The 27,342-nt window shown below is 50.1% G+C and overlaps 1 protein-coding gene across 2 annotated transcripts; it reads left to right on the plus strand.

Moving 5' to 3' along the window:
• Nucleotides 1–2,924: 2,924 nt before the first annotated feature.
• On the plus strand, nucleotides 2,925–27,146 carry NARS1 (asparaginyl-tRNA synthetase 1). 2 transcript variants are annotated; one of them, XM_077346882.1, is made up of 15 exons: nucleotides 2,925–3,094; nucleotides 6,745–6,827; nucleotides 8,308–8,373; nucleotides 8,478–8,570; nucleotides 9,927–10,016; nucleotides 11,286–11,364; nucleotides 13,489–13,559; nucleotides 14,782–14,868; nucleotides 17,737–17,958; nucleotides 18,756–18,955; nucleotides 20,265–20,400; nucleotides 21,419–21,532; nucleotides 22,253–22,384; nucleotides 24,183–24,314; nucleotides 25,502–27,146. In XM_077346882.1, the coding sequence occupies exons 1-15, from the start codon at nucleotides 3,052–3,054 to the stop codon at nucleotides 25,631–25,633; spliced, it is 1,680 nt and encodes a 559-aa protein (XP_077202997.1). In that variant the 5' UTR covers nucleotides 2,925–3,051; the 3' UTR covers nucleotides 25,634–27,146. The 2 variants fall into 2 exon arrangements, with proteins under 2 accessions (XP_077202997.1, XP_077202996.1); XM_077346881.1 differs by having other exon boundaries at nucleotides 2,931–3,109.
• The last annotated feature ends 196 nt before the right edge of the window (nucleotides 27,147–27,342 follow it).

The following is a 27,342-nucleotide window of genomic DNA, read 5'->3' on the forward strand; positions in this document are numbered from 1 at the left end:
CTAGTAGCCATTGAGCCTCTTGTGGTGCAGAGTGGTAAGGCAGCAGACATGCCGTCTGAAAGCTCTGCCCATGAGGCTGGGAGTTCGATCCCAGCAGCCGGTTCAAGGTTGACTCAGCCTTCCATCCTTCTGAGGTCGGTAAAATGAGTACCCAGCTTGCTTACTGGGGGGTAAACGGTAATGACTGGGGAAGGGAATGGCAAACCACCCCGTATTGAGTATCTATTGGGTATCTATTTTCATGGGCGGCCATGAAAACGCTAGAGGGCGTCACCCCAAGTGTCAGACATGACCCGGTGCTTGCACAGGGGATACCTTTACCTTTACCTTTTAGTAGCCATTGAACTAAATCACTTAAGGAAGTGGGGGGGGGGCTAAATCAGGGAAAGGGTGTGGAGGAGAAATGACACGCCTGCTTGCCTCCAGGGACCAAGTTGAGTGTTCAATGGACAGCAAAAGTGCTCTCTGTGAAGATTGGAGCACTGGCACGAGGGGGCACAGAATCCTGTGTGACTGAGGATCCCAACTAGTGGCTAGTCCGTAAAAGCTCACCTATGTCTTTAAGCATAAAGGAAAACTCAAGCTACTCTCTGAAGCTGTAACTAGTTTAAAATTAGGTTCAGGCAGGTAGCCATGTCTGTCTGAAGCAGAACAAAGCTTGAGGCCAGTGGCACTTTTAAGACCAATAGTTTTATTATATATATATATGCCTTCATGCGCATGCACACTTTGTTTTCTAGTTTTAGACAGATTTGCCTCTGCCAAGTTGCACCATTGTCTACCTGGAAATCTTTGATGTGAATCTACAATTCCTACCACAGTGATCTCCATATTATTTGCTCCCTACTAAACTTAGCTTAGGTCAGTGAACCCAAATCCTGTACGCTCGACCCAGGGATGCCAGTCCCCAGGTAGGACCTGGGGATACCCTGGTTTTACAGCTCATCTCCAGGTGACAGGGGCCAGATCTCCTGGAGAACTTCTTTGGAAGGTGATTTCCATAGCATTATAGAATCATAGAATCACAGAGTTGGAAGGGGCCATACAGGCCATCTAGTCCAACCCCCTGCTCAATGCAGGATCAGCCCTAAGCATCCTAAAGCATCCAAGAAAAGTGTGTATCCAACCTTTGCTTGAAGACTGCCAGTGAGGGGGAGCTCACCACCTCCTTAGGCAGCCTATTCCACTGCTGAGGTCCCTCCCAGCCCCAGATCCTGGCCCTTCCCCGCTCCACCCCCAAAGTCTCCAGGTATTTCCCAAACCCAGAGCTGGCAACCCTAACCTGACCCCTGGTAACTGAGGGGAAGGTTAATGGTTCAAAACCAAGCTAGTTCCCCCAGAATCATAGGAGCCCATGGGTCTCCTCAGTTGACAGAAACAGCTTGGCCAGTCGGCTATGAAAAGGGGAGGGGGCTGATAAGGACCACAAGGCCGGCTAGGAGAGTCCCCTTTCACCTTCTTTACCAAAGCACCCCATCTCCTTCACTTTCCTTACCAGGAAAGTGTCACACATCTCAAAGAGCAGGGGCAGTCAAACTGCGGTCCTCCAGATGTCCGTGGACTACAATTCCCATGAGCCTCTGCCAGCAAATGCTGCAGCCTTCTGCCTGCAATGCAGCAGAGGCCCTTCGTAAACCCCTCCCCCGCCCAGCCCATGGAGGAGGAAGCCAGCTCCAGTGGGGATAAGCAGCTCTCCCTTCCCTGTTGCAAACGCCCCCCAGGCCACTCCCCCCTAAGTCCCGGCCCAGGCAGGCCGCCCTGCCGCAAAGCAAGCCCGGCTGATCCCGCCTCTTACTGGGGAAGGAGAAGGGGCGGTGCAAACAGCCGGAGCATGGGGAGGCTGGAGGACTATCGTTGCCAACCTCCAGGGGGAGGCTGGAGCGGCCCTAGGATGACAGCTCTTCTTTCTAGGCTGTGTGGCCATGGTCTGGTAGCTTAAGAAGAACTGTTGGTTTTTTTTATATCCCGCTTTTCAATACCAGAAGGAGCCTCAAAGCGGCCTACAAACCTCTTTCTCTCCCTCCTGTGAAGTAGGTAGGGCCAAGAGAGCTCTGACAGAACTGCTCTGCAAGAATTGCTGTACAAGAAATAAAACTGAACCAAGGTCGCCCAGCATGTGGAGGAGGGGTGAAGCAAACCCGGTTCTCCAGCCTAGAGGCTGCCGCTCTTAACCACCACACCACGCTGGCTCTGACTTTTCGCCAGCAACCGTGGAGGGCACCTTCGAAGGTAGAACAGGTTGTTATGAATCTGTATTAATGTATGTCCGGATGGGTTTTAATGGGGGTTTAACGGACTGTTGTAACCGGCCAGGAGCCTATTATGAGAGGGGCGGACAATAAGTCGAATGAATGAATGAATGAATGAATGAATGAATGAATGAATGAATGAACGAACACAGGAGCCCGGGAAAACAATCACAGCAAAAGAACCAGCACTCCGTGCATGGCCAATATCTTCTTTGTATACAATTAAGCCAAGTCCGCTTGACTTTCTGTTTCATTCGGGATGCTCAATGAACAAAGTGCAGCCCCATCGAGCTTGGATCCACTTCAGGGCGGGACATTTTCCTAGATTGCGCAGGGGTAGTCAAACCGCGGCCCTCCAGATGTCCATGGACTGCAATTCCCATGAGCCCCTGCCAGCCTTCGCTGGCAGGGGCTCATGGGAATTGCAGTCCATGGACATCTGGAGGGCCGCAGTTTGACTACCCCTGGGGCTTTGCTGAGGTCCCTCCCCGGCCCCAAATCCGCCCTCTCCAAGGCTCCTCTCCCTAGATCTCCAGGGATTCCCCAAGTAGCGCGCCTTGGAGAAGAAAGCCGGCTAGGCTGGAAGGGAAAGCGGTTCCGGGCTTGCAGGCGGCGCTCCGCCTTCCTCCTCCTCCTCCTCTCCTCCTCCTTTGCGGCGAGAGGCGCGGCCGAGGGCGGGCTCCCCGGCCTGCGTGCACCACTTCGCTTTGCGGCAGGGCGGGCGGCGTGCGCCTGATGCAATCCGGCCTCCACCGGGCGTCATTCCCGTGCAGCCGCCGGGAAGCAAGCCTGGGTCGCCGCCATGTCTGCGGGGCTCATTGAGAAGGCGGAGGGGCTGGCCGTGGGTGAGCTTGCGGGGGGTAAGGGGGCTTTGGGGGGAGGGCCCTCGGCGGGGTCCATGCTGTGGGGCCCACCCTGCAAAGCAGCCATTATCTCCGGACGTCGCCTGGAGATGAGCTGTCAACCCCGGGGGGGGGGGGAACCCCAGGTCCCACCTGGAGGTTGGCATCCCTAGCCTGGCTTTATCTCGCCCTCCTTGCGGATCTGGGGCTGGGAGGGCGTGGGGGGTGGCGGGGCTCTTCTCCCCCCTGCGCTTTCTCGGGACCGGTTTGGGCATCTGGGTCGCTCCGGCCTCTGTTGCATTGCGAGGGATGGGTTGGCGAGGGTCTTCTGAGCCACAGTTATGCACCGGGTGTTTAAAAACGCTGGCAAACGGAGCAAAAGCAATCGGGGTTCAACCCACAGCGGTTCAAAATCAGGCCTGCCCTTCGATTCTGGGCGCTCCGGATTAGAAAGAGGCGTTATGATTTTGGTCTTGCCTTTTGCTGCCTGCAATCGATGTTCAGTTCCGGGAAATGATGCAAGAGGTTCTTAAAAGAAACAAAAGGTTCGATGCAGAGCGGGACTTTCCGGGGGTTTCCTTAAGGAGTTAGGGTGCCTTCATTCATTAAAATAACTCGGTGCATTTTTAGTGGATTTTACTGTGTGAAATGTCAAAATGTACTTGCAGGCACTGGAGTGGATTGAAAGTGTCTGGTTATCACCATCAGTTTAGTCAAAGTGACCAGCAAAAAAAATGATAATTATTACTGTCAGCTTTGCCTGATACAGCAGCATGGTAGACCCTTGCCAGCCTGCAAAGAAGGGGTGTGTCCGTGGCTGCATTTTAAGGGGGGGGGGATAATTGATTAAAAAGAGCTGGGTTTTTAAATTCTGCTTTTCTCTTCCAGAAGGAGTCCCAAAGAAGTTTATTTGTTTATTTTATTCACACACACCTTTCCTTTCCTCTCTTTACAACAGGCATCCTGTGAGCTAGGTGGGGCCAAGAACTGCTCTGCGAGAACAACTCTTCCAGAACTGACCGGCCCAAGGTCACCCAGCTAACTGCATGTGGAAGAGATGGGAATCAAACCCAGTTCTCCAGATTAGAATCCAACTCTCCTAACCGCTACACCACATTGGATTCTCCTTGAGTTAGGTGGGCTGAGTTGGAGGAGAAGTTGTAGGCCGCAGGCTAAAGGGTGGCTGGACCGTGAGATGGGTAGATGTGAGATGTTTAAAGGGACTGCGTTGCCTTCCTGGTGTGTTAAATCATACAGAAAGCCACCAACAGCAAACTAAAGTAGAAGGGAAGATTGACTAGGTGACAGAGTAGGTTTGAATCCCCAACAATTATGAAATGGATCCTGGCAGACTGCTGTTACCAGAAACACACTTACACATGTGTCCTGTGACACATGTAGATTCAGCTTTGGGGAATTTGCTTAGCGAGAGGTGTTGATGTAGCGAAATGGATCGTTTGCCAATGTTTGCAAGGTGATTACACCCTCAAGAACTCAAGGCAGGCAACGGGTACATAGTAAAAATAACAACAATATGGGAAGGAAAAGAATAAAGTAGGCTAAAACATATCTAGCACACTAGCAATCAGTCGTATAGGGGAAAAATAGAGTGGGAAAAGAGGTTTCGATACCATTACCGGTCTTGAAGAGTGGAGAGACAGAGAGCAGCAACAAACCAGCGTGAAGGGTGTTCCTAATGGGTCCCGAATCAGAAAGCACTAGTTGGATATATACCAGGAGTAGTCAAACAGCGGCCCTCCAGATGTCCATGGACTACAATTCCCATGAGCCCCTGCCAGCAAATGCTGGCAGGGGCTCATGGGAATTGTAGTCCATGGACATCTGGAGGGCTGCAGTTTGACTACCCCTGATATATACTTTTTGGGGGAGGGGGGCTATGTGATGGTAACCCATGTGAGCACGTGATAGAATTTTCCATGGAGCAGGAAATTGGGCACTGCCCTGGCTGAGTCCGGAGAAGGGTGTTGATGGGCTTAGACAAGGGGTAGTCAAACTGCGGCCCTCCAGATGTCCATGGACTACAATCCCATGAGCCCCTGCTAGCAAACACTGGAAGGGGCTCATGGGACTTGTAGTCCATGGACATCTGGAGGGCCGTGGCTTGACTACCCCTGGCTTAGACAAAGGAGTTAATAGGTCTAAAAAAGGGAGCCATCATGTCTCCATAGCTCTAGCTGCTAAAATTGGGGAAGTGATTTCCCTGGCAGAAGGGCCAAGCCTGAGTTATAGGTGTGAGTCAGTTTGCCTGAACAGGTTTCTGCCAGGCCACTAAATCATCAATACAATGAATGGGGAAGAAGGAAGAGAGCAATGCATGAGTCAGGAGATTTTCTGTCATTTCTAACCTGCAGTGAAGGACAAGCTGAATTGGGGGGTATCCAAGATGGAGTCAGTCCCAGTAGTGTCTTGTGAGGATTTTACAGGGTCTGGCTTTGGCACAAGCCTAGACTAAGGAGCAGTGCTACTGGTTGTAGAAAGAACAGTGTGCCAGCCTGAGAGGAAGGGGGCCTGCCATAAATAACACTGCAGGTGTTGGATTCTTGCTTTAGGCACCCCTTTTCATTAAAATGCAAACAGAAATGTATGTATTCTTTTCCTCCCCATTGGCAACCAAAGCAGCATACGTCACTCTCCTCTCCTTCAGCACAGTGTAGTGATTAAGAGCAGCGGCCTAGAAAATGGAGAACTGGTTTGATTCCCCGCTCCTCCACATGCAGCCAGCTGGGTGACCTTGGGTCAGTCACAGTTCTCACAGCTGTTCTCTTTCAGAGCTCTCTCAGCCTCACCTACCTCACAGGGTGCCAGGTTATTTCCCAGGTGATATTATATTATTACTCTACCTCTGAAAAGATTTGGATACCCATTTCCACATTTTAAGCCTCTATTAAAGGGATTCCCCCCCCCCTCCAGACCTGTTGGTATCTCTTTCTTGACCTTTGAAACACACACATATACCTCAGGTTGACTGCTGTAACCCGATGGGCAAGGTTCTCCTTTCACTTTCTCTTTCACTTTCTCCTGAGCTGTGATGGGCTTCTTCCAAAACCACCTAAACACAGCGAACGCCTAACTCAAATGCTATAGGGCAGGGGTAGTCAACCTGTGGTCCTCCAGATGTCCATGGAATACAATTCCCATGAGCCCCTGCCAGCATTTGCTGGCAGGAGCTCATGGGAATTGTAGTCCATTAATATCTGGAGGACCACAGGTTGACTACCCCTGCTATAGAGCAAACGGGAGAAAGCACTCAGAAAGACAATGAGCAATGGGGTTGTGAGTGTCCTGCATAGTGCAGGGGGTTGGACTAGATGACCCAGGAGGTCCCTTCTAACATTATGATTCTATGGAGGGCACAAAAGCAAGAAACTATACCCCAAATCTTTTGTTCTTGCTGACAGTCTCTCTTAGGGCCTCACACTTATAATAACAATTATAAATTTGGAACAGAAAAAACAACATGTCACGTTCTTCTTCCTGAGGAACTTTCTCAACATTCCCATCTCTGCAGCAGTCTGTACATGTCGAATCTTGAACAATGACTTGTGACCCACCCAGAGAATCGGGGTACGTGTGTGTTTTGTCTGACTTGAGTTGTGTTGTGGCTGCGCCTATAACTCTGTGTGCTTTTACAGGAGAGATGTACGTCTCAGACCGAGAGGGATGCGACGCCACAGGCGATGGGACACAGGAGAAGCCTTTCAAAACCGCATTGAAGGTACGGCCTTCGTTGCTTCCGGTTTCCCCGTCGAGTAAACCAACAATAAAAGAGCATTGAATTTGAGCTGTGACATTAATTCTGTTTTAAGAACACAGGAAGAGCCCTTCTGGATCAGGGCAGTGGTTGGATTAATCCAGCATCCTGATTCACACAACCAGTTGTCCGTGAGGGCCAACAAACAGGATGTGGAGGCTGACCCCTCTCTAACTCAAATTCTATAGAGCAAACGGGAGAAATCACTCAAAAGGACGATAAGCTATAGGGTTCTAGCACTGGTATTCAGGGGTTTATTGCCTCTGTTGAGATTCCTATTACTTTTCATGCCTAACAGCCATGGATTGACTTTTCCTCCGTGAACTTAATCCCGTTTTAACAGCAATGTATGTTTGAGGCCATTGCTACGCCTGGCAGTGTATCCCGTGAATTCACTGATAAGTAAATGTTTCCTTTTGTCTTTCCTGAATCGATTGCCCATCAACCATGCTGGGTTCCCCCGTGTCTAGTGTTGTGGAAGAGGGAGTAAAAGTTCTCTACCCGAGGCATAGTTTTATCAACCTCTATCATAGAATCAGAGAGTTGCAAGGGACCTCTAGTGTCATCTAGTCCAACCCCTTCACAAGGCAGGAAGTCATAACTACCCGTCTGCCCACAGTGACCCCAATTTCATGGCCAAATGATCCGTCCACCAAGAATCCAGCCTGGCCTGGAGGAAATTCACCTACCAGCCCACAGTGGCGATTAGCAATTCCCTAGGTATGCAAAGAAGGGCTAAAAGAGACAAACTCTGGCACATCCCTTCCTGCCCACCCACTCACAATCTGCCTAAGTTCATCATGTCCTCTCTCAGTTGCCTTGTTTCCTGATTTGTATGGTGGTCTCATGCAACCCATGCTTAGATATGTCTTCTGTAGAAAAACGTCAGGTGCAAATGGGGTGACCACTCAGAAGGGGAACAAGAGGTGGCCTTTTTGCACCCTGCTTTGCCCAAAGGAATCTCAGTGTCTTCCAATCACCCCTTCACCCCCACGAAAGACACCCTGTTAGGTACAAAGAGGCTGAGAGAGCTCTGGAAGAGCTGTGACTGGCCCATGGTTGCCCAGCTGGCTGCATGTGGAGGACTGGGGAACCGAGGCCAGTTCTCCAGAATAGAGACTGCTGCATTTAACCACTACACCAAGACAGCTCTCAGCATGGCAGCTACTGTGCCGTTGGGGAAATGGACTCCAGTTTACAGGAATGTTCAGGAGGGCCAAGTTCACACATTGCATTTGTCTATATGGGCGGTGGTGCCTGAGGGTTGTTGGAGTTGCATGCCATGTACAAAGTAGGGTACTGTGAGAATCTAGCCCCACAGATCATAACACTAGAACTTCTATATAACAGGCCAGTAAGGAAGCTTCTGACCTTTAAGCATCCATTACCTTTCAATAAAACAAATATTCATATATCTCTCTCTCTTCCCCTTTCTGAAATGAAGGCACTGCTAGGTGTGGGAAAGGAGCCTTTCCCTACAATCTACGTGGACTCAAGCAAAGAAAACGAGGTGAGTAGAACGGAATTCTTCTGTGATCGGTGCCAAGTCCTGTTTCACCAGCAAGCAAAAGAGGGAAAAAAATGTCATTGCTGTTTCTGTTTCCCTCTGCACAGAGATGGGCCGTGATTTCCAAGACTCAGCTCAAGAACGTGAGAAAACAGTGGCAGAGAGAGCTGTCGAAAACAGAAGCCCGAGAAAAGAAAGAGGTGGGTTGGGAAACGGGATTGATGCATGTCAGGATTGTCTCTCTCTTCCGGAGCTGTCTTCCAAGACACGTTGGAATGAATTTGTCTCGTTCTTTCCCTTCGTGAGTCATGGTGAAAGAGAAAGACTTTCCCGGGGCAGCTTGGATGAGCAGAGCTTTGCCTCTGGGGCTGTGAAGTGCTCTTTCACACATGCATGTTCACATATTTGCCCACTGCGGCCTCAAATTGAATGTGTGAATGCAGCCTGATGTTGGCCAGGAAAAACTTGGCACTCTCACAGGGCCTGGTGGGAAGAGAGTCAATCCACCAGCATAAGTGGGGGCTTCTCACCTGGGTGTCGTCTGCAGGGGGCTTTTTACCCACTCCCAGATCGACTAAATCCCTGCAGTCTACACTGAATTCGATTTCCATTTTGATTTTGGGGGCTTTAAATTTTCCCTCTGCAACATGCATGATTGATTCATGGTGACCGTACCTACCCCCTGCAATATCCTGGAGTGGATATAAGCCTCGATATTTCAAAAACCGCCATGAATAAATGTGCAGTTTTTTGCTTTTTTCGAATTAACTCACTACATGCCTGGTAGCAAAGCAGTCTTCCCTGATTGGCCAGGGAGTCAGTTCAAAGTCTTCCTGGTTCCTAGTTGCAAGGCTTGTCTTAAAGTGACTGCGCTCCAGAAGCCCTAACTTCTCTCAGCAGAAGCTCCAGAAGACCTAACTTCTCTCAGCAGAGATTTGTCTCTTGTTATTTCCCTCTCCTCTGCTGTCTCCAATCCTCTCCCCTTCACCGCCTTATTCAAGAAAAGAAAGAAAGAGACTCCTGCTGAGCTTGGCTCTTCTCCCTGTTCTGAGCTTCCCCAATCAAATGCAGAACACTTTGTTTCCATTTGGGGGGGGGGCGGGATAGAGAAAGACCTGAGTTCAGATCAATATGAATTCAGCAAGATCCACAACGGAAAAAACGAAGCAAATGCAGAATCAGCCCTGGCCAGCCGAGTTTGAAGCAGAACATGAAATAATGTAAAAATTACATAGGATCCTAGTTTCAGCTTCGGGAAGCTACACACCAGGGGTGGTCAAACTGCGGCCCTGCAGATGTCCATGGACTACAATTCCCATGAGCCCCTGCCAGCATTTGCTGGCAGGGGCTCATGAGAATTGTAGTCCATGACATCTGCAGGGCTGCAGTTTGACTACCCCTGCTGCACACAGTAGTATAGATTTCCTGCGGTGTTCTCCATGCTAGAACGTGATAGCAAGGCTTCCATGAATTTGAATTGTTTGGGATTGCCACCTGCAATGTCATTACTGGATTGCCAGATCTAATCGCCATGTGTTTCCCCCCAAAAATATCAGGCAGAAGATGCGCTGCGCCGCGAAAAAAACTTGGAGGAGGCAAAGAAAATTGTCATTGAGAAGGACCCCAGTCTCCCAGAGCCTGCTTGTGTGAGTCAGGCTTTTTTAACGCTTCAAATGGGTCCACAAAAGTTTAGGCATCTGCATTGGACTTTTGTGTGTACACAGGGGAGGGCTGTGACTCAGTCTGTGTGGCGGTCTCTGCCATCTCCTGTTAAAGGATCAGGAAGCAGGTAATGTGAAGGGCCCTGACCTGAGTTGGGTTTTCTTTCTTTAGAAAAGAGCAGCTGTTTCTCAGTGTTTGTTTGGGGCGTCTTTTACGCATTACATTTGTATGCTCTATTTTACCTGAACAGAAGATGACTTTGTGAAACCCTGGAGGGGGGGGGGTTCTTTGACGGCCCTGGAAGGGTTTCCCTGATGGGTGGAAGTTAGTTAATTTTAATATATTATTAAAATTTGTTAAACATTTATTGAGGGGGCCTGTCTCTATCCCCCAGCCGCTATATGCATGTAAAGATCGATGCCTGGAATATGGAGAGCAATTTTTTAAATGCCGCCATCTTGTACGTGTATTTTTATTTGACTTTTTATAGTGTTTTATTGGTTTGGGGTGAATTGTATTGATACTGTTGTGAACCGCTGCGAGCCAGTTTCTGGGAGCAGTGGTATAAAAAAGGTAAAGGTAACCCCTGTGCAAGAACTGGGTCATGTCTGACCCTTGGGGTAAGGCCCTCTAGCGTTTTCATGGCAGACTCAATACGGGGTGGTTTGCCAGTGCCTTCCCCAGTCATTACCGTTTACCCCCCAGCAAGCTGGGTACTCATTTTACCGACCTCGGAAGGATGGAAGGCTGAGTCAACCTTGAGCCAGCTGCTGGGATTGAACTCCCAGCCTCATGGGCAGAGCTTCAGACTGCATGTCTGCTGCCTTACCACTCTGCGTCACAAGAGGCTCAAGAGAAGTGGTATAGAAATACAATAATAAATAAAACAAATAATAAGATATGGTTATGTTGACCCACCCCTTTCCCCCCCCACACACTTCTAAAATGGCCAGTGATGGGCCTGGAGGGGGGTGGGAAGGGGAGGGGCCCCAGGTGGGCGTGTCCACAGCTATGTTTCCTCACTCTATTCTGCATGGATTGCGCCACTCCTGGGGTTTCTCGATGCCTGAAGAATATTTCGGGGGTTTCTCAGTGGTAAAAAAGTGGAGAAAAGGCTACTGTAAACCACAGCAGGACAAATACCATTTGCAAAAGTCTTTTTTTGTTTGTTTGTTCTTTAGTTGGTATTCAAAATATCCGGATCCATTTGATTGTAGAACCTCAGTTGCTGTTTATGGATTTTGTTCAAACAGGTAAAGATCCGTGACCTTGAGGCTCACAGAGGGGAGAGAGTGAAAGTTTTCGGCTGGGTCCACCGACTGCGTAGACAAGGTGAGCAAGATATTAAAAATCCATCTAAAAAATGGAGAGCTTTTTGCCCCCACAATAGTGAAGGAAATGTAAACCACAGGTGAGCCGGCTTCTTTCCCCATCTTCCTGAGCTCTCCCGAGTGTCTGCGGGGTGGGTGAGATGGGAAAAGCCTGCCAAAGCTTAGAAGCCGCCATTTTGAATTGTGTTGCCTTTGAATGCCCTCAAAAGGGTCGCCCACATCTCACATAAGATAAGATACATTTATTTGTATATAGCCATAGGCCTTTACAAAATATAAAATACAAATTTACAAACAGTAAAATAGAATAAAAGGAACTGTATAAAAATATAAAATTTAAGACCAAAAAACTGAAACAGCATACACAGACATGGCCCTAATTTCCCTCACATCTCACATAGAATCATAGAGCTGGAAGGGGCCATACAGGCCATCTAGTCCAACCCCCTGCTCAACGCAGGATCAGCCCCAAGCATCCTAAAGCATCCAAGAAAAGTGTGTATCCAGCCTTTGCTTGATCTGACCCTTTTCTACCTGTCTTATAATTTTTAACATTTATTATCGGGTTTATATTCTACCCCGTCTTCAGAAACCTTTATTCCACTTTTGCTCCAAGGGTGAGGTTTGTGGTTCTTCCATTTCACCCTCGTGACCTAGCTCCCAGGGTGAGAGACAGTGACAGGCCTCTTGTGACAGAGGGGGAGATTTGAACCCGTGTCTCCCGAAGCCTGGCTTGACATACCAAACAAAACTCTATGCTAGTAGAAAAGAGCTAGAGTCTGGGCCTCACCGTAAAGACTAACAAAATACGTGTCAGGGTGTGAGCTTTTGTGAGTCATTGCTCGCTTCTTCAGCTCCTCCCCTGTCACAAATTTGGTTAGTCTTTATGGTGCTGCTGGTCTTTGGCGCTTTTCCACTGCTACGGACAGGCTAAGGCTGAATCAACCAAGGCTAGGGCTTTTTCGGCCCTGGCCCCAACCTGGTGGAATGAGCTCCCAGAAGAGCTAAAGGCCCTGCCGGAGTTACCATCTTTCCGCAGGGCCTGTAAGATGGAGCTCTTCCGCCAGGCATATAGTTGAGGCCATGGTCCCAAAGTTACCATCAGGAGATCCCCTAAAACCAATGAGATCAGGACCCTCGCTCCTCATGAAAGAGCCCCAGACTGCAAGCTGGACAGGGGAGGAGATGGGGGGGGGTTAATTTTAATGAATTGCCATCTTTTTATGTGTGCGGATTTTAAGGGTTGTTGTTCTTTTATTGTAAACCGCCATGACCCTTTAAGAGCGGCAGTATATAAGTTAAAATATAAATAAATAAAGGCAGCTTCCAACCTTGAACACCTCCATACTGTCTCTTTTAGGGCAGTGGTCCCCAACCTTTTTGAGGCTGGAGACGGGCAGGGCAACTGCCCACCTGCGCATGCACGCATGCGCCATGCGCAGCCAAAATCGCGCATGTGCGGCACTTTCGCGCATGCACGCATGCGCGAAAGTGCCTGCATGCGCGATTTCGTCCGAGCATGTGCCATGCGCGGCCGCGGCCCTGATTCCCTCTCCCCCCCTCCCGCAGTAAGAAGCTTCCTGGGCCGCAAGCTTGTGGCCTGGGAAGGTTTTTACAGCGGGGGGGGGGGACGGGGAGAGGGAGCTGCGGCCCGGCAACGGGCCGCAGGCCGCGGGTTGGGGACCACTGTTTTAGGGGATAAAGTGACTTTCGGTGTCTCTTTCCCCCCCTGTGGAGATCAGCATTAACTAGGGACAGTGTTGACCTGTATGTTTTCCCTTTTGTTCGTGAGAACATCATCGTAATTCCCCTCCCTCCTGTCTCCCTGCTGAGTAAATCGGCTGCCTGCCACAGTGGCCCCTAGCAACCGCATAGCTGTGCTTGTGTGTGCTGTGCTTCCCGCTTGTCTCTGTTTTTGTATGTCTTTCCTGGAAAGCGGGGCCCCGTGGGTCTTGTCAGGAGCCCCATGGGAGACAGCAGGCTGACTGGCATTCATCCAGCCTCTGCTTTGCATTCCAGCAGGCCCTGCAAGTGCAGGAGAGGAAAGGAAGGGGGGCTCTGATGAAAAGGAACGCTGGGTGCTTAAAATGAGCTGATTTTTCTCCCCCTCTCTCACGTTGCCTAGGGAAAAACCTGATGTTTATTGTGCTAAGGGACGGCACGGGCGTTCTTCAGTGTGTCTTGATGGATGAACTGGTAAGTGACTTCTCTTGCCCTGTGAAGCTCAATGCATCTCTGGGTCCTTTTGACAGCCTCACTATCAGGGCTCTCTCAGCCTCACCTCCCTCACAGGGTGTCTGTTGTGGGGAGAAGAAAGGAAAGGCAAATGTAAGACGCTTTGAGACTCCTTCGGGTAGAGAAAAGCGGCATATAAGAACCAACTCTTCTTCTTCTTCAGTAATCTCAGGGCTCTCTCAGCCTCACCCACCTCACAGGGTGTCTGTTGTGGGAAGAGGAAAGGAAGGCGAATGTAAGCTGCTTTGAGACTCCTTCGGGTAGAGAAAAGTGGCATAGAAGAACAAACTTCTTCAGTAATATCAGGGCTCTCTCAGCCTCACCTCCCTCACAGGGTGTCTGTTGTGGGGAGAAGAAAGAGAAGGCAAATGTAAGACGCTTTGAGACTCCTTCGGGTAGAGAAAAGCGGCATATAAGAACCAACTCTTCTTCAGAAATATCAGGGCTCTCTCAGCCTCCCCTCCCTCACAGGGTGTCTGTTGTGGGGAGAAGAAAGGGAAAGCAATTGTAAGACGCTTTGTGACTCCTTTGGGTAGAGAAAAGCGGCATACAAGAACCAACACTTCTTCGTATCCTTAAAGTCTCTGCCTTGGGGTGCTCTTCAGGGCGGCGCAGAGATGACACAATGAGAGGTTTGGCTCATGCAGAGAGGGGGAAGGGAAGGAGAGCCAGGTCAGGGAGAAAAAGGGAATCAAGCAGAAATGGCTGGGCTGGGTCGACACCTTGTAAATACCTGCCTGTGCACCCCTGGGCAGAGCCTCTTGTGGCGCAGAGTGGTAAGGCAGCGACATGCTGTCTGAATCTGTCTGCCCGTGAGGTTGGGAGTTCAATCCCAGCAGCCGGCTCAAGGTTGACTCAGCCTTCCATCCTTCCGAGGTCGGTAAAATGAGTACCCAGCTTGCTTGCTGGGGGGTAAACGGTGATGACTGGGGAAGGCACTGGCAAACCACCCTGTATTGAGTCTGCCAAGAAAACGCTAGAGGGCGTCACCCCAAGGGTCAGACATGACCCGGTGCTTGCACAGGGGATACCTTTACCTTTACTTTACACCCTTGGGCAGGAGAATGAAGAGGGTCAGCTGTTTGAGAAGAAGTAAGAGTGTTCTTGCCCCCACCCCAAATCCAAAATGAAACCTTGGACCACGCCCTCCCCAGCTGAGCGGTCTTCTCTCTGTCCCTCCTAGTGCCAGTGTTACAACGGGGTCCTCCTCTCCACCGAGAGCACCATTGCGGTCTACGGAACACTCAGCCTGGTCCCTCAAGGCAAGCAGGTGAGCAGAGGTGTGGCCCTTGCGGGGACTGTTTCTTGCTGTGGGCCGCCACGGGGTTAACATTTGGTTTGGTGACCATATTTCCAGACTGTGGGAGAACATTTGTCCGCCCCACCCTTCTGCTCCCTATCCAAACAAAATGGAGTACATTGAAGGTGAGAAAGGTGGGTGCACCCTTGGGCTTCACCTCCTGAACGTCTGAATCCTCTGGGTGCTCTGTTTCTCCCCCCTGCCCCACCACTCCCTTAAGTAATTTAGTTGGAAGGCTGGTTTTTAACTCCCCTCGAAGGATGCTTTTCAGAAATAAACAACGGTTCTGAAGATATTCTCTCCTCAAGCACAGGCTCTTCGCTTTTCTCATTGCAAACCATCAACTTTATTCTTAAATTCCACTGATTAGTCTGGGTCAGTCTTTCTCAACCAGGGTTTTGTGAAACCCTGGTTTTGATGGCCATGGAAGGGTTTCCCAAATGGGTGGGAGGGAATTAATTTTGTATTTACGATGCAAGGACGTGTATGGTCATGCTGACCCCCCCAAAATGGCCAATGATGGTGCTGTGAAAGGTGGGATGGGAGGGGCCCCAGGCGGGCTTTCCCACTATAATTTACACCAGGGGTAGTCAACCTGTGGTCCTCCAGATCTCCATGGACTACAATTCCCATGAGCCCCTGCCAGCGTTTGCTGGCAGGGGCTCATGGGAATTGTAGTCCATGAACATCTGGAGGACCACAGGTTGACTACCCCTGTTCTACACCATTGTTCCACTTCAGGGGTTTCTCAACAGTAAAAAAGTTGAGAAAGGCTCGCCTGCGTGCTTTTCCACCGAAGCTTTTAAAACAAAATCATTTTCTGTAGTTCGGGGACTGTGTGCTGATGGAAGCCAGCAGGGGGAGATGTTGGGACACACAGGGAAGGAATATTTGCATGAATAACTGCCAGGCCTCTTCAGGAGTGAGCCTGAGCTTAGTAATAATACACCTGCGTCATGGTTTTAGACTGGGGATCGAGCGTATCATTTTACATCGCCCGCTTTTAAGGTCTTGATTCTGATGAATGGTCTGTCGAGATGGTTTTCTGGTTGGCTGCAGAAAAAGGCATCTGGGAATAGCAGAATCCTACTTTTGCTATTAATGGAACCAACCGGAAAGGGATTTTGAGTCACCTGTTGAACCTTACAGAATTCAACGGCTATTCTTGCAAAAGGCAAAAAGGCAAAGTGCTGGGAGAGGGAAGAGGTTTTCCCCCTGCAGGCTTCCTTAGAAGCCCTCAGTACAGTTAGGATGGTGACGGGAGGCGTTCTCTGCAACCCTACGACATAAATTTGGGCCCAGTGGGAAAGATTGCAGTCCACATTGAAGCTCCCTTTCCCCATGAAGGCTTTTGCAGGTGCCCCAGTACAGAGACGACACCCAAAACACTCTGGGCTTATTTCAGCAGAGGGTGATGGCTCAGGGTTAGAGCCTCTGTTTGGCATGCCAAAGGTCCTGGACTCAATCCCCAGCATCTCCAGTTAGAAGATCTGGCAGCAGGTGATGGGAAAGATCTCTCCAGAAGACCCGAGGAAAGTGCTGCGAGTCTCAGTAAACCAGGGGTGGGCAGACTGTGGCCCTCCAGATGTCCACGGACTACAATTCCCATGAGCCCCTGCCAGCGGGGCTCATGGGAATTGTAGTCCGTGGACATCTGGAGGGCCACAGTTTGCCCACCCCTGGAGTAGACAGTACTGATGGGATGGTCCGTTACTCTGATTCTGTATAAGGTTGTTTCATGAGAGGGACTGTAGCAGAAGGCTTTGCATGCAGAAGGTTTTGGGTTGGAGGGGTGACCTTCAGACTTAGGTTGGAGGCAACCTGGGAGATGGCCTTCTCAGTCATGGCACCAAAACTGTACAACTCCCTCCGCAGAAATAATTTTCTAGCCCTTCCCACACCCGTCTTCTGTTAGCAAGTGAAGACCTCTTTGTTTCAGGTGGTATTCCTTCAGGGGTGTTTCTTAACTGCTTTAGAACTTTAAAACTTCACTTTTGCTTTAAAAATATGTGGGTTTAGTTGACTTTATGACGAATGTCTGATGTTCTGTTTTTAATTGTTAGCCACTTTGCTGTCCCTGTTAGTGGAGAAAGGTGGGGTTTAAAGGAGGTAACTCAGGCTTTCTGAGTTAGGGGAAAGTTGTGGGTTTAGTAGTAGTTGTGAATTTCCTGCATTCTGCAGTGGGTTGCACTAGATGACCTTGAAGGTCTCTTCCAACCATGTTTCATGATCTTGAGGTTTCTTGGTGGCCCTGGAAGGGTTTCCCAAATGGGTGGGAGTTACTTAATCTGTAATATATTTTTAAAATGTGTTAAACAACAGGAGATATAACCATAAACAAAAAAACAAAATGGCCAGTTAGGGGCCTGGAAGGGGGTGGGAAAGGAAGCAGCCCCGGGTGGGCGTGTCCACAGCTCTGCTTCCCAACCATATTCATCATGATCGTTCTATTTCTGAGGTTTCTCCAAGCCTGAAGAACGTTTTAGGAGTTTCTCAGTGGTAAAAAAGTTGAGGAAGGCTGATGTAAATAAGTAAGGCTCTCAGGCAGAGAAAGGTATATCCCAACCCCTCCGGGTACCTTGGAGCAGGGGTAGTCAACCTGTGGTCCTCCAGATGTCCATGGACTACAATTCCCATGAGCCCCTGCCAGGTCCAAATGCTGGCAGGAGCTCGTGGGAATTGTAGTCAATGAACATCTGGAGGACCACAGGTTGACTACCCCTGCCTTGGAGAGCTGGCTCACTGGACCGTCATGGCCAATATTTGGGAGTTCCCGGCAGGGTTTGTCCACTGGGGAGTTCTTGAGTCCGTGCCCTCACCCCGCTGCAACCCCCACAGGCTCCCGGGGGCCACGAGTTGTCCTGCGACTACTGGGAGCTCGTCGGCCTGGCTCCGGCGGGGGGAGTCGATAACTTGGTCAACGAAGAGTCGGACGTGGACGTGCAGCTGAACAACCGGCACATGATGATTCGAGGGGACACCCTGACCAAAATCTTGAAGGTGCGCTCCACGGTCGTCCAGTGCTTCCGGGACCACTTCTTCGACCGCGGCTATTACGAAGTAAGTCTGTGTGTGTGTCTGCAACCCCAAAGCTTGCTCGTCCTCGACTTTTTAAAGAAATGGATTTGGTGTCTATTAAAGCAGTCAACCTGCGGTCCTCCAGATGTTCATGGACTACAATTCCCATGAGCCCCTGCCAGCAAATGCTGGCAGGGGCTCATGGGAATTGTAGTCCATGGCATTTTCTGCTCAGTCATGCTCTGCATAAACATGCTGACCCCCCTTGCGGCGCATTGGCCGTGCTGTGCATTGAACCTTTTTGGGCGGTGCCCTCAAATGCACCTTCCATCTTTGGGAAATGGTTTTTAAAATCCCGTGGCAGCCCTGTTTTTATCTGTGGCCAAGGAACAGCTTTAACAAGTATTAGTTGCTTTCTCCAGCTGTTTGTACGCATAATTTCTGAGCTTCTTATCTGATACCTTAATGGCTAGGTATCTGGTTGCAGAAATTTGCAGTATTGGATCATGCGCCACCAGCGAAAACCAGAGCCTATAACCAGATGCCCATGGACTACAATGCTGGCAGGGGCTCATGGAAATTGTAGTCCATGGGCATCTGGAGGGCCACAGCTCGCCTACCCCTGCTATAACGGAATCCTGCAAATTCATAAGAGCCAGACTGAAATATATCCCCTATCTCGTCTTCAGCCATGAGGGCTAGAAGCATGATGAGAATTGGAATTTTCACTAGCAGTTATCATTCGCTTGTGTTGCGAGGCGACCCTTCCTGCATCGGTTGTGTAGAGACTGGCTTGGACGCTAAACCTGTGATGGCCGTTTATTTTATTTTTTTTACAGGTCACTCCACCGACACTGGTCCAGACACAGGTCGAGGGAGGCTCGACTCTCTTCAAACTGGACTATTTCGGCGAAGAGGCGTATTTGACGCAGTCGTCCCAGCTTTACCTGGAGACCTGCATCCCGGCCTTGGGAGACACGTTTTGCATCGCTCAGTCGTACCGAGCAGAGCAGTCTCGTACCCGCAGGCATCTGGCTGAGTAAGAACACACTTGCATAAGTAGAGATGAACCAGCTAGCAGGAGATAAGATGCAATTGGAATCCTGGTCCTGACTTTCCCCTGGCTGAGGCCTAGCCTTGCCTCCTTCTAGATCAGGGGTAGTCAAACTGCGGCCCTCCAGATGTCCATGGACTACAATTCCCAGGAGCCCCTGCCAGCATTTGTATTCCATGGACATCTGGAAGGCCGCAGTTTGACTACCCCTGTTCTAGATTCAGCCTCGGTGCCTTGTCCTGTCACTGTGGCACTGAGCGTGGAAGACTAGGGCCGCCAGACTACATTTATTTATTTATATTTATATACCGCCCACTCCTGAGGCTCAGGGCGGTTCACATAAAACGTCGAAACGATACATAGAAACGATACAAACGATACGTAGAACTTAGTTTTCATAACAGTTTTCATAGACCCTAAAGAATATGAACATTAGACTGTAACACAGGTGCAAACTATAGCAATATGAACAGGCCCAGAGCAGAACATATGGGTGGATTTTTTCAGGAGGGAGTGAGCAGGGACCCAGTGGATGGTGCTGGTTTCGCTCGGTCTCAACCAAATGCCTGGCGGAAGAGCTCCCCTTTTGCAGGCCCTGCGGAACTGTTTAAGCTCCGTCAGGGCCCCGATCTCTTCCGGGAACTCGTTCCACCAGGTGGGGGCCAGGACAGAGAAGGCTCTGGCCCTGGTTGAGGCCAGGCGGGCTTCTTTAAGGCCAGGGACTGGGCCAGGGTCACCTGGTGACCTTCCATGGAGGGATTCAAATCCAGGCCTTGCCAACCCTGGGCTGATATGAATATAATAAATAAATAAATAAATAAATACTGACACTCTCTCGTCATTCGATCCAAACCGTTTGGTCTGATACAAAGCAATGTAGACCTGGTAAAGGTATCCCCTGTGCAAGCACCAGGTCATGTCTGACCCTTGGGGTGACGCCCTCTAGCGTTTTCTTGGCAGACTCAATACGGGGTGGTTTGCCAGTGCCTTCCCCAGTCATTACCGTTTACCCCCCAGCAAGCTGGGTACTCATTTTACCGACCTCGGAAGGATGGAAGGCTGAGTCAACCTTGAGCCGGCTGCTGGGATTGAACTCCCAGCCTCATGGGCAGACAGCTTCAGACAGCATTTCTGCTGCCTTACCACCCTGCGCCACAAGAGGCTCTCATAATAGACCTAGTGTCTTCCATTGATTTTCCTGCCGCACCATCTTATTCCCAGCGGGGAGAGTTTTGGCGTGATCTACAGCGTTCTCATTCTGCGTGATTCAGAAGGCCTCTGCTTTGCTCTGCAGATACACGCACATTGAAGCTGAATGCCCTTTCATGACTTACGAAGACCTCCTGAACCGGTTGGAGGACCTGGTCTGTGACGTGGTTGATCGAGTCTTGAAATCGCCCGTGTCCGCCTTGGTGTACGAGCTCCACCCGGTAAGCAGCAGCAAGGGAAAGTCAGAGGTTTTCTTGGTCTCTTCCCTTTTGCTCCATCCCGCCTCCCCATCTTATCAAAGCTGGCCTGGACTTGTGTCTCCTCGGGACCAAGCCGGGTCTCCGGGCACAGAGAAAGGTGAATTTCCTAAGCTAACGTGTCTAAGGGCTCCACCAAGAAGCAATGTTGCCTCCGACCATCCTTCTGTTCAGAATTTGGGTTTTGATGATGGGGAGAGCTTTGACAACTTTTTGCCATCCCAATGCTCTTGGAGCTATTCGGGAAACCCTTCCAAGGCTATCAAGAAACCCCAGGGTTACACGAAACCCTGGTTGAGAAAGTTGCTCTAGCTCCTCGAAGGCTGCTCAGTCGTTCTGTGCAATTTCATGACTTGAATCAATATCCCCTGTTCATCATTGGACTTCGAGGCAGGGCAGTCCACATTTTCCCATCCCCTCCCCATTCCCCAGTGACTTTTCTGTGTGTGTTCTTTGGGGTGGGGGGAGTCAAAAGACTTACATGTTACAACAATCTGTGTGTCGGTTTGCTCAAATCCCCAGCTTTAGTTGTTTATTTAAGGACATCTAACACCTTTCCCCTTATATCTCTATAACAAAAGGGGCCAGAGCCTTTTTTTTAAATGGAAGCTGCAATTTTTTCTAAGACTGAAAGCTGCAGCATACAGATTGTTAGAATGATACTCCATTGCCGTTTTTTTAAAAGCCCCCTGTGTCCGGGGGGATGGTTGCCGAGGGGAGAACGGCTGCCCTGCAGTTGGTCCTGGGAAACCCCAGCTCTCCTGCCCACCCAGCAGCAGGTGCCCAGATTTTGCTGTCAATTTCCCTAAAAGTGGGTTGGGAAAATGAATGGAGAAAAGTTTGGGGAAACCAGGATGAACCCAGATGCTGTGGGGAGCTGGGGGGTGGCCTGTTGCTTCCCAATGGCATTGAACCCCAGGCAGATAACCAACGTGAAAAGGTCCCGGCCTTATCAGCCTACCCCCCATCTCTCTTAATGCAGGAGTTTCAGCCCCCCAAGCGGCCGTTCAAACGAATCGACTACGCAGATGCCATTGTGTGGCTGAAAGAACACGACGTGAAGAAGGAAGACGGAACCTACTATGAATTTGGAGAAGTAAGTCCCTGCTGGCAGCTGGCTGCTCCTGGCGTAGTCAAACTGCGGCCCTCCAGATGTCCATGGACTACAGTTCCCATGAGCCCCTGCCGCTGGCAGGCTGGCAGGGGCTCATGGGAACTGTAGTCCATGGACATCTGGAGGGCCGCAGTTTGACTGCCCCAAGACAGTTCAGCATTGGTTGGTTTCTGTTGCTGGCCTGTGATGCAGTTTACAGCATGGGGGGGACAAGATGTTAAAGCAGCATAGGTGGAAGAAGGTTGAAATACGTCCCCTCCCAGGACTGTATCTGTGGCCTAAATCTTACACTCATGCCTGCACCTGGAGCAGCTGCTGGTTTGATTCTTGCATGCCAGGAAGGCAGGAGAGAAATTTCTGAAAGTAAACAATATCCCTGCCGGGGACCAGGTGTGCTGATCTCTTTTGGCATTTCCAGAACTGGTTTTCAGTCTGGCTTAGTTCTTCTCTTGCTGCCTTGCCCTCCCACTTGGGAGTTTTTGGGGTTCTGGGGAGCATATGGCAGCTTGGGACTGCAGCCAGAGAAAAAGGCCATCGTTTGCTATATGCCCAGATCCCGAAGAGCAGAAGCCAAACGTGGCTGCCTCTGCAGATTACCTCCCAGGGTTACTTGGCTTTCAGAAAGGACTTGAAGGGGGAGGGGGGCGTGGCCTGCCAGGAGTTGACACCAGGTGAGTTCATAAGCCTTGTTCTCCATGGCAGGACATCCCGGAAGCCCCGGAGAGACGCATGACGGACACCATCAACGAGCCAATCCTGTTGTGCCGATTTCCTGCCAATATCAAGTCCTTCTACATGCAGCGCTGCCCGGAGGATTCCCGCCTGACCGAATCGGTCCGTTTGTACCCCTCGCGAGCAATGCATGCGGCATGCAAGCAGCTCTGAAGGAATTTCTTTTTGTCTGTGTCTCTAATAATAAGCTTTCTAGTCTTGTAAATATGCAGGACTGTGGAGTCTGGGAACTGGCTAGGTGGGCTTGGCTGAGCCACAGTCTGGAACCCGGCAAGCTGCCGGATTTAGGATGCTTAGGCTTTAGGATGCTTAGGGCTGATCCTGCGTTGAGCAGGGGGTTGGACTAGATGGCCTGCATGGCCCCTTCCAACTCTATGGTTCTATGATTTAGACATTCGGAACGTTCTGTGACTCAAGTTAAGCTGTGTCTTGAGATGAGCAAGGGGCTTTAGGGCTTCCCTTCAAGGGTCAGTTTATGCACACGGCGCTTGATTCCTCCTCCTTTTATGGACGGGAGCCCGCCCACCCATCTTGCAGAAAGAGGAGGTGGGTAGACTGGGCTGGCTTTTGAACGGCAAGTCCTTGTATCACAGGGTGCTCCCCTGTGTGCAGAATGCCAGAGAAGTAGCAGCAGTAGCCCCCAGGGGGAGACGTCGGCTCTGATATTCCCCGTCTTGCTTTGTTTAAGTGGGGAGCATTTGGTTGCCCCAACCTGTCCCTCTAGTGCAGGGGTAGTCAAACCGCGGCCCTCCAGATGTCCATGGACTACAATTCCCAGAAGCCCCTGCCAGCGAATGCTGGCAGGGGCTTCTGGGAATTGTGGTCCATGGACATCTGGAGGGCCGCAGTTTGACTACCCCTGCTCTAGTGGGAAGTGAGACGACTGACAATTCTCCTGCCTAATTCTGTTGAATAGGCCGACTGGCTGAGTGTTCTTGAGGTTATCCCTCTGTGGGCCCTAGTGACACAATCCTCGTTTCTTTACCCTACCTGGAGTGCGGTTGTGGAAGCTTCACTTCATAAACAATGTAGACAAAACTTAGAGGGTGCAGAGAAGAGCAACAAGGATGATGTTGGGGGCCTAAGAGGAAAGGCTGAGGGACTTGGGAATTGTTCAGCTTGGAGAATAGCCGGCTGAGAGGGGACAGGATGGCTCTCTTGGAAGGATTTGAAAGATTTATTATTTATTAATTTATTATATTTATATGCCGCCCTCCCCGGAAGCTCAGGGCGGTTGTCACTTGGAGGAGGACAGGGAGCCATTCCTGTTGGCAGCAGAGGAGAGGACCTGCAATAATGGCTTTAAACTACATGTAGAATGGTACCAGCTAAATATCAGGGGGCGGAAATTCACCGTTGGAGTAGTTGAGCAGTGGAATGGGCTGCCTAAGGAGGTAGTGGGCTCCCCCTCACTGGCAGTGGCTGGACAGGTCCTTATCCTGGATGCTTGAGGCTGATCCTGACTTGAGCAGGGGGTGGGACTAGATGGCCCCTTCCCACTCTGTTTCTTTGACCTTGCTCCTGTAATGCAGAATGATGGATGCTGCAAACAGTAACTCTGATTAGAAGCACTTCTGTTGGCCAGAGCCTCTGCTGCCATTCATAGGCAGGGTTGCCCACTGAATATGTTCTGTCACCCCATCTGCTTGCAAACTATTGTGGGAAGGGGAAAACATTCACATCTGTCCATGAAACCGTTCGGCAGTCTCCGACTTGCCTTCGCAGCGCAATGAGACTGCCACTATCGAACCACCGTGGCCTTTCATACCAAAATCTTTGAGCCACATCAATTGCATCTGATGCTTCAGCTGTGCAGGGTTTTATGACCTGGCACAGCGTTCCCTGGACTGCATTAACTCTCAGCGAACCTGTGACCCTTTTTCCATCTTGCCTCTCTCAGGTTGACGTCTTGATGCCCAACGTGGGCGAGATCGTCGGAGGCTCGATGCGTATTTGGGACAGAGAAGAGCTGCTGGCTGGATACAAGAGGGAAGGCATCGACCCCACGCCTTACTACTGGTACACAGACCAGGTGCGTAGAATCGCGTGTCGGTGGCCTTGTGTGCTCGGTGTTGTATAGACACCGCAAAACTGGAAAGCAAAAGCCAGATCAAGACCAACGGAATGTGCAATTCATGCTTAGAGGTGCTCTCGAACCACAAATCTTAACTGGGGTGTAACAAGCCACGGATGGCTTTGCATGCTTGGCATCTAACCGAAGAGCGGGAGGTTGAAGCAGGGATGGAAATTGTGACCGCATCTTGGTGTCATGATTAAGAGGAGCCGTCGCTGATCTGGCGAGCAGGGTTTGATTCCCCGCTCCTCCTCCGCATGCAGCCAGCTGGGTGATCTTGGGCCAGTCACAGTTCTCACAGAGCTCTCTCAACCCCACCTGGCTCTTAGGGTATCTGTTGTGAGGAGAGGAAGGGTAGGCAATTGTCAGCCACCCTTGAGACTCCTTCGGGTAGTAAATATCAGGGTGCCAAATCCCAGCTCTTCTCTTCATTGTATCCATTAGAGCCGGCCTAGCTGATTGGAAAAATGACACCAAGCCCAAATGAGATTATTGTTCTCCCGGCTTGCAAGAAGTCTTGCAAATGCTCAGGCTGCTGATCAGTTCCAGTGCTGCAAACTGGGAGATGTCCTTCAACCAGTCAACAAGCCCATAATGAAGGATCTCTGGTGGCCTGAAAAATCCCATACTAGAGGGGACCCCTTGCATCAAGAACCAGCTTGGTGTAGTGGTTAGGAGTGCGGACTTCTAATCTGGCATGCCGGATTTGATTCCCCACTCCCCCACGTGCAGCCAGCTGGGTGACCTTGGGCTCGCCACAGCACTGATAAAGCTGCTCTGACCAAGCAGGAATATCAGGGCTCTCTCAGCCTCCCCTCCCTCACAGGGTGTCTGTTGTGGGGAGAGGAAAGGGAAGGCTTTGAGACTCCTTTGGGTAGAGAAAAGCGGCATCTAAGAACCAACCCTTCTTTCCTTCTTTGCTGTGTGATTGGTGTTTTGGCCTTGCCTCCTCAGCTGATTTCTCTGAGCTATTCTGCTGTGTTTTCTGGGTGAAAAAAAAATTGTGCAGTCCCTGTCAAGATTCATCTCGGTCTCGGACTTGTTACCGTGTGTGCTCTTGGGATCAGGCCACAAGACAGGCTGAGCTTTCCGCCCTTCCGGTCTTGCTGTCTCTGGTAAAGGTTTTTCTCTCTTTGGCCTTGCAGCGGAAGTTTGGCACCTGCCCTCATGGAGGCTACGGTTTGGGCTTGGAACGGTTCCTCACCTGGATTCTGAACAGGCATCACATCCGGGACGTGTGTCTCTACCCACGGTTCGTCCAACGCTGCAAACCCTAGTCAAGATCTTCTGGACAAGCTCGCCTAGCAAAACCCTGTCCTTGGAAAATTAAGGAATGCATTTCGTCCTCCTGCCAGGTGTTAAAGCAAGAGCAAATAATCCTCTTTTTCTCAGAAGAAAATGTCTTTGCTGCTGGTGTGAAATTGAAGTCTGGTGACTTTTAGAGCCTCTTCTTCCTGGCCAGTCCCCCTTGCCGGTTCCTGTTTTAAGATTTGTGCTTATTCATTGCTCTAGATCAGGTGTAGTCAACCTGTGGTCCTCCAGATGTTCACGGACTACAGTTCCCATGAGCCCCTGCCAGCAAACGCTGGCAGGGGCTCATGGAAATTGTAGCCCATGAACATCTGGAGGACCACAGGTTGACTACACCTGCTCTAGATTGATTTCTAGCCTAAATTCGTCTACCCATTTTATGAACCAGTTCTTCTTCTTCCTCCATTATATGTACATGCTTCTCCAAGTAGAAGAAATCAGGGTATCTTATTACCTTTAAAGGGAAGGGGATGGATTTGGGGACCTGATTTTTGGTTTGGTGGGATAACGATAAGCAGTGGAATGTTTGCATTTTCACAAATGTCATGTATTGTAATGCAAGACTGTACGAATCAGAATGTTTCAAAAGCGTTGTGTTTACTAGTAAAGAGTAGCTCAACTGGGAAGGAATGAGCTTCAGTTTGATTTTAACCTACTGTCTCAAAATACATTTTTTAAGTATCTACTTGGAGAGGGAGGATTCACTGTATGTGTAACTCTATCCCAAAGAAACTCTCCAATATGCATTAAGAAAAGAGCTATGAAATTAATTCAGCTCAGTTTCTGTAACCTAGCTGTAGTTACAGTAGTCCAGGGATGACCAAGATGTGGCTCTCCAGATGTCCATGGACTATAATTCCCATGAGCCTCTGCCAGCACTGGCAAAGGATCGTGGGAATTGTAGTCCATGGACACCTGCAGAGCCACAGTTTGGCTACCCCCTGCAATAGTTCATTATGACTAGGTACACAACTGCCTTTAGGGTGTCAAGTGGGGTCCACAAACCTTTTGAGGCTGTGGGGACCTTTGCAACTTTCAAAGGGGGCAGGGAGTACCACCTCAAAATGGCTTCCCAGGGAGGTGGAGCCAAAGCCCAAGTAGCAAGAGCAGAGGGCCTACAGTGTACTGGAGGGAGGTGGATGCGTTCCTTAAAGAAGTCACTGCTGCATTTTGTAGCATCTTGCACCCTCAGTTTAAAACGAGCTGCAAAACTAAACTGGATGGCTTTTCCACTAAAGGTCACGGGAGTTGCAGTTTCAGGAAGGCACCCTGTTTCTTACCATGTGACTTGATCAATGATTTCCTGGTCTGGAGAGCAGAGGGGGCGGCTGAAATGTTCATCTGATTGTCACGAACAGCCTAAGCTGGGTGGCTTTCCTTTGACCCCTTTCAAATGAGCCATACTTGTAAGAATTGTGCATGTCTGATCTGACACCAAATAAATCCGTGGATCGTGGGCAACCATTCTGCCCGACCGTTCGGAAGTCGCACGTTGCCCTTGCTTTACATAATAACTACAAATAAAGGGGAATGCTGTAGCTCTTGGGCGTGGTTGTTCTGCTAAGCCACAGGCCAGCTGTACAATCTTTCTCACCCCGTCTGCTTGCATAACATAAGCAAGGAATTGTGGGCCGTGTGGTGATTGGTACAATTATCAAACCCTCTGGATCAGGCA

This window comes from Paroedura picta, chromosome 7 (assembly GCF_049243985.1).
Source record: "Paroedura picta isolate Pp20150507F chromosome 7, Ppicta_v3.0, whole genome shotgun sequence".
Classification (NCBI taxonomy): domain Eukaryota; kingdom Metazoa; phylum Chordata; class Lepidosauria; order Squamata; family Gekkonidae; genus Paroedura; species Paroedura picta.